The 7,233-nt window shown below is 43.0% G+C and overlaps 1 protein-coding gene across 2 annotated transcripts in view; it reads left to right on the forward strand.

Annotated features, from left to right (window-relative positions):
* arfgef1 (ADP-ribosylation factor guanine nucleotide-exchange factor 1 (brefeldin A-inhibited)) overlaps window positions 1-7,085 on the forward strand; it is a 53,769-nt gene extending 46,684 nt beyond the window's left edge. For both annotated transcript variants that reach the window (XM_083995647.1, XM_083995648.1), the window contains 9 exons: window positions 40-175; window positions 507-645; window positions 995-1,067; window positions 1,343-1,496; window positions 1,603-1,742; window positions 2,249-2,420; window positions 2,569-2,707; window positions 4,676-4,793; window positions 5,671-7,085. In XM_083995647.1, coding sequence (XP_083851773.1) covers window positions 40-175; window positions 507-645; window positions 995-1,067; window positions 1,343-1,496; window positions 1,603-1,742; window positions 2,249-2,420; window positions 2,569-2,707; window positions 4,676-4,793; window positions 5,671-5,892 — 1,293 coding nt within the window. In that variant the 3' untranslated portion in view covers window positions 5,893-7,085. The remainder of the gene's footprint in view (window positions 1-39; window positions 176-506; window positions 646-994; window positions 1,068-1,342; window positions 1,497-1,602; window positions 1,743-2,248; window positions 2,421-2,568; window positions 2,708-4,675; window positions 4,794-5,670) is intronic.
* Window positions 7,086-7,233: the final 148 nt, after the last annotated feature.

Genomic DNA, 7,233 nt, shown 5'->3' on the forward strand with positions numbered 1-7,233 from the left:
ATTTTGGTGTTTGACCGAACTTGTGTTTGCGTTCCGCAGAAAGCAGAGTGGATGACCACCACCTGCAACCATGCACTTTACGCCATCTGTGATGTCTTCACACAATACTTCGAGGCTCTTAGTGACGTCCTGCTGGATGATATCCTGGCTCAGCTCTACTGGTGTGTGCAGCAAGGTGAGTGCACAGCAACCTCTTCTTTATCTTGATATTTTGACTCCAGGATGTGTGGCACCCATTAAGGCTCAAATTTGTTTCAGAAGCTAAAGAAACAGTCATCATGTCACTGAAAATATCCTTAAACTGGCTGTGATTAACCAAAAGATCAATAACTTTTTATTGATTTTTGTGTCTATTATTAGAAAACAGACAAAATATGAAATCTCAGCTTTATGTATTGATAAATCTTACCTTTTTATGTCACTCCGGTCTTTTTCAAATAACCTCTCCCTTATCTCTCCCTCCTCTCGCCTCGTCCTCCTCCCCCTCTCCATCCCTGCATCTGTAGATAATGAGCAGCTTGCCCGTTCAGGCACCAACTGTCTAGAGAATGTGGTCATCCTAAACGGAGAGAAGTTTTCCCCGGAGACCTGGGACAAGACGTGTAACTGCATGCTGGACATCTTCAAGACCACCATCCCACACTCGTAAGTAAAAAAAAAAAAAAAAGTAATGCTTTATAATTTACGCACAAACCAGGACTTAAAATCTCTAACTCTGCCTTGATTACTGTCATTAAAAGCAAATAAAATGTACTGTCTGTGTCATTTTCCACAATCAATTTGCTCAGATTTTTTGGTGTAAACTGATTCTTCTAAATACAAACCAAACACATATCTCTAAGGAAGTAGAAAATGATAATCAACAGAGACTTAAGCTAAATTAAGACCTTGTTTGGTTTGATGTATTATCTGGCTCGGGTAATTTTCTGCTGTGTCTCAACTCATTTGTTATTCTGTACAAGAATGAATATGATTTATTTTTCCTCTTTCCCAGGCTGTTAACGTGGAGACCAGCGGGAGCAGAGGGAGAACACTTGACAACACAGAGTCTGTCAGACAAACAGTTGGTGAGGAAATACAATATTTTTCTGTTTTGCATGTGAATGAATGACTGTTTGTTCTTGCTTTTGCATATGGCGCCGATCATTTTTGTGAAATTAACATATTTTTCTTTGGGATATTTGTTGAATATCATTTACATATATTATAATTTTACCTTTTATTTAGATTTTACTGCTCAGAAATAATAAGTTTGTCCTTCCCGTTTCATGAGGTTTTCATTTCTAAACAGTTATATGTTTGTGCTCTGTGCGTATAATTTCTCCTTACACTTTGCCACCAGGACTCCATTTCCCAGAAGTCAGTGGACATCCAGTCCCGCTCTGAGGACCAGTACTCCATCAGCAGCGCCGACAGGGTCGCCATGGAGAACCGGCGACAGAGTCAGTACAGCACAGCATCAGGAGTGTGTGAGGACAGGAGCAGGACCCCAACAAGTGAGTCTGTTGATTTACTCAAAGACAGACCACCACTGCTCGTGTTTGTTTATATGTGTGTGTTTATGTGTGTGTTCTGATGGCCGTTTACCTGTGTGATCCACAGAACTCCAGGAGCAGCGTTTATTCTCAGCCCTGCTGATAAAGTGCGTGGTGCAGCTGGAGCTCATCCAGACCATCGATAACATTGTGTTTTTTCCTGCCACCAGTAAGAAGGAGGACGCTGAGAACTTTGCTGCTGCTCAGGTACAAACAGCTGTGGTTCATTGACAATCATGATCAATAATCAGCCGTATTCTCTCAAAGCTTTAAAGGGATAGTTCAACATTTTCAACATTTTGGCAAATTGGCCCATTGCCATAATCCCTAGGAGTAGGTTCGTTACCTTTAATTGTCGGTGCAAGCTATTTTTAGAACGGCGGAGAAGAGCCGCGAGCTGCTCAGAGCTACGCTACGGAGGCTAATGGGATTTGTTGGTTTCACTCATCAAACTCATCAAATACACAATCCAACAACTCCAAAACGCTCTCATGGACAAGCTTGCGACTCTACTCTGCCGTTCTAAAAATAGCTTGCACTGACAATTAAAGGTAACGAACCTGCTTGCAAGACTATAGGGATTATGGCAATGGGCAAATTTTCCAAAATGTTGAACTATCCCTTTAACATCGTGCATCTTGTTTTTTTGGGTTTTTTTCAAAGCTATGTGACTTAAAAGATTAATTAAACGTTGTGCTTTTGTCTTTTTGAAGCGAGATGCTATATATGCCGTCGACGTCCCCACGGTAACCCAGGACCAGGGGATGTATCGCTACCTGACCTCAGAGCAGCTCTTCAAGCTGCTGGACTGCCTGCTGGAGTCCCACAGCTTCGCCAAAGCTTTCAACTCCAACAACGAGCAGAGGACTTTGCTGTGGAAAGCAGGTATGACGCCAACCCAGCGTCTGCATCTCTTCAATCAACCTCAGGCGCGTCGCCAAGTTGCGCGGCTGTGGGGGATTCTGTGTGGCGTCTTGTGGCAGCTCTCCATTTTTTTGCCTTCATGTGTGTTGTGTGTATGTGTGTGTTCAAGGTTTCAAAGGAAAGTCAAAGCCCAACCTGTTGAAGCAGGAGACCAGCAGCCTGGCCTGCGGCTTGCGAATCCTGTTTCGTATGTACACAGACGAGGGCCGCCAAGACGCCTGGCCAGAGGTCCAGAGCCGGCTGCTGAAGTAAGAAACCACACGAGTGACGCATGTTTATTCCACTGCTTCACCGCTGCGTTTACCGATTCCTCCTTGAAATCTGTGGCTCAGAGAACGACGCCCACTCAGCCACCTCCACTGACACTCCTCTAATATTTTTCTGACACAAATTATCGCAGTTAACCTTCAGCTCTCTTCCTTCCACCTGCCCACAGACAATGAGTGTGGTGCACACAGAGCATTAAGAGCCTCCCTAAACAGACTGAACTCCTGATCTCAATAATGGCTTCTGTTGTCGCTCGGCTCATTTTCATCCCACTAATGATGCCGTCTGCATTCCTTTACCATCGTTTATCATTTTTATGTCTAGCAGGAGTAAACTGCTTGTACTCCCACTAAACATATGTTCAGCAGCAGCTTGAGGAATAGATTGGTGCATGTTGCAGCTTCGAAAAGTGCCCTCACTTTGACAGAATTCAAAAACTAATTGGTGCATTTGATTCAGAGACCTTGCAAATGAAATATAATGAATGCTTTGGAAACGTGTCTGTGTACATGTAGATAAAATAAGCAACACAGTGGTTCAGTAATTTCAGTGGATTTATGGATATGGGAGTTTTTTTGGGGTCTGATTAGGTTTCAAAAGTTTAAACTTCTATTTTCTTTCAATTATAATTATTACATTTGCGACATCCAGAAGAAAATAAATATTATAATAATAATATGAAAGAATATCAATATCAACTGATATATGTGTGTGAGCATATGAATATGTCTGAGTTGATGGGTCAAACTGGGGTTAAAGCTAAAGATGGCTCTCACACATTCAGCATCACTGGCTCTGATGTGGGGACACAGGAATCACACTTCTCTGGGCAGAAACGTCAACAGCCAAACCTCAGAGGGGACGAGGAGAAGTGAAAAGACGCCGGCACTGAGAGAGGAGAGGAGGAGATGCTTGTTTTGATGTCGCTATCTGCAGTCGGTTACTCACAGGCAGAGCGTCTGACTCTGCACAGCTCGGCAGTTCTTCCGAAAACGGATGCCGCGCGCCGCATGGATCCAAAAAGAATCAGCGCACTGATCTCTCATTGTTCAGTCAGCACCGCTGTCATTGCCGCGTCTTTATTCAGCGCCTCGCAAAACAGTCGCCGCCCCGTTCGTCTCGCTGCCTCGCCCTGATATTGATGATGATATCAAGATAAAGCAGAATCACCGCCTGTCTATCCTACTTGCATTCATTATTACAGAGAGGAGGAGGAGGAGGAGGAGGAGGAGGAGGAGGAAGGGTGGTGTCTAAATGTGAGAGTGGCTCAGAAATCTTTATTCATTGAGACACTGTTATCTGTCATCATGGTTGTATTTTGAAAAATGCAGCTCACCCGGGAGCAACAAAAACACACCTTAATTCTTATATAACACACACAGACAGACACTCACACACTCACACTCACATCCTTGTTTACCAGAGGCCATGTACGGCACACATGCAACTTTGATTAGCGCCGAGTGCAGGGCAGATTTGGGAGGTGATTAATGTCAGAGATTGAAGTGCAACGGAGCTGTGAGTCTGGAGGAGAGGACGGGAGAAGGAAGAGAGAGAGGCAGGGGGAGAGGGGAGAGGGGAGAGGGGGGGTGAATGGCTAACAGATGGCGTTGATGTCAGCAGAAGGCCGCGGGGTCAGACGAGAAAGGTCAGAGGTCGCGTCAGTTTTCCTCAAGCTTGAAACTGTGTGGAAAAATATCTTAATTGTTTTCATAATAGCCTCAGTCAGTGGCTTTAATTAGCAGTTACTGGCCGAAGACGATCTTCATCATCATCCTTCCCCAGGCAGCCTTTCATGTGGGGCAGGGAAGCAGATGCCGACTTGCTACAGTACATTACAGAACAGCACGGCTTTTACTCTGTCTTTGCTAACACTCACTGTATTCTGCTCGGTGTTTAAATTTGCATTTCTTTTTCTTTCTTGTGTCTTGTTTTTTTGTTTGCTGCAGTGTGTGCAGCGAGGCTGTAGCCTACTTCTTGGCCCTGACCTCAGAGAGCCACAGAGAGGCCTGGACCAACCTGCTGCTGCTCTTCCTCACCAAGGTGCTCAAGATCAGCGACGAAAGGGTAAAGAGCCAAAACCTTCTTCTTAAACTTTTCTCTTTGTGGCCATGTTATGAATACACATATTCAGTAAAGGGGGAATCTACATGCTGATCACATTAAGGTTGTAGAGGGAGCAGTGCAGCAGAGCAGAAACAATATTGATTGCATTTTATGGATTAAATCATCATGTTGTGTGTTTTTTTATGTTTTAAGAATAATTCTTAAACTAATATGCAACAAAAAATGGTAAAGGTACAGTTCCACTCATGTGCACAAAGTTTAATATTATGTTTTCACTTGAGTCTCTTTATGGAGCTCAACATAAGATATCAGAGAGTGATGCTGTCACTCAACAGCCAATATGGTTCTTTTAGTCCTTAAAGGGATAGTTCAACATTTTGGCAAATTGGACCATTGCCATAATCCCTATAGTTTTAGGAGTAGCTTCGTAAATTCATGCAAAACCACTGATGCACTTTCCCGTCGGGGGCAGTTTTTCGGCAAGCAGTCTCTGCATTTGCCGCGAAAACAACTCCGTCTTGTAACGTTCTGTTATTATCTCATAGCGTGGTGAATGTGCAGGTCACAACTTGTCCACCAGAGCGTTTTGGAGTTGTTGGATTGTGTATCTGATGAGTTTGATGAGGGAAACCAAGAAATCCCATTAGCCTCCGTAGCGTAGCTCTGAGCAGCTCGCGGCACTGCTCCACCGTTCTAAAAATAGCGTGCGTCTTCTAAGACTATAGGGAGAATGACAATGGGCCAATTTGCCAAGATGCTGAGCTATCCCTTTAAGTTGTTACTTTATTCTGCTTAGCACCAAGCACTGAGATGTCTCTGTACTACATGTGTCTCACTCTGTCTTTCTCTCTGTCTCTCATCCTATTTCCACGTTAAGTTCAAGGCTCATGCGTCCAGATACTACCCCCTGCTGTGTGAGATCATGCAGTTCGACCTGATCCCCGAGCTCCGGGCCGTTCTCCGAAAGTTTTACCTGCGGATCGGCCTGGTGTTCAACATTGCACAGCTGCCCGAGCCCGAACCGGAGCCTCAGCCGACACACGCGGAGCAGGAGACGGACACGGAGGTGGGAGAGGAGGCCGGGGACGAGGCCCAGTGATGCTGCACCACAAAACAGCCTGGAACACAGAGCTCCAGCGAAGCCTCCACCTCGGATCTGTGTGACTGCGCCGTGGCTCCGCGGCTCTGTGTCCTTCACCAGGTTTCTGCCGAACACTTGGCCTAAATAGCTGCCTACAAATCGGTTATTTGCTACCACCCACCCACACCCTTAACCCCGTCACCACACACACACACACACACACACACACACACACACTGCTATACACTCAAACAGCCCAGATGGAGTACTTGATATCACAATAAAAAAAGTAATGTCTTGTACAAGGTGTAGCAATGCCTCCACTGGATAAAACTACTGATAAACAACTGACAGTCACCCATATCTCTGATCTGCTCAGAAGGAATATATTTCCAAAAAATGTGTGCTTCTTACTGTATATTTAAAACATTAAGAATGAATGGTTTCAACAACATGCAAAAAGACATATTCAGTAACTATGAAATGTGACATTTTATCACACATTGATAGTGATGATCTTTCTGTCTGCACCGCAGATGGCTAACATTAGTATTGATAGCCTCTTGGATGAAACTAGTTGTACAGATCTGCCGCTATGTAATATAATCTTATAACACTAGATTTCATTTATTTTTGTTTATTTTTTTTTCCTCTAATGGATTTGCTGCACTTGATCTCTTTTTGAATGCACTGGAGATTTTACTTTTGTGATAATTTATTTGACTGTACCATCTCCTTCAGATTGTCCTATACAGTACGATTTGTAATTGAACAAGACCATGAAAAGTGAAGGGTTAAATTATTCCATTTTATATGTTCTTAGGTTTGTACCAGAGGTAGATGATAACTGGGCGTCTGAAACTGGAAGACAAGAGAGCAACCTATTGCTAGCTGCTTTTGATTCACTAGTCTGTTTTCATGTTTGAGTTTAGTTTTCACTCTTGTGTACAAAATCAAAAGTTAATAATATATTTAATGTTTTTTTTTCTTTGGTTTGGGGGAAAGGTATCTGTATAGAGAAAATGACAAATGTTAGCTGTGCTTTAAGTATGAATGGGATGCATTCCTGCTCATGGATGTAGAAAACAAAATGTATATGATACAGCAATGTAAAGTTTTCTATGTTGCAAAAAAGATTATGTACAACTTTCTGTACAATACATCATCTGGCATCCTAATCAGGTTCTAGGTCAATAAAGTTTTTGAACTTGGTTGATTTGAAACGCTGAATCACAGACTTCTAAATAATTTAAGACTGATAATAGTATTTTGTATAGCATTTTTTATTACAAAATAATACTCTTGTGTGTATATTTCACTAAAAAAAAACTAAATTCAAATGTACAGTGTATATATTCA

This window comes from Trachurus trachurus (assembly GCF_905171665.1).
Source record: "Trachurus trachurus genome assembly, chromosome: 20".
In the NCBI taxonomy this organism is placed as follows: Eukaryota; Metazoa; Chordata; class Actinopteri; order Carangiformes; family Carangidae; genus Trachurus; species Trachurus trachurus.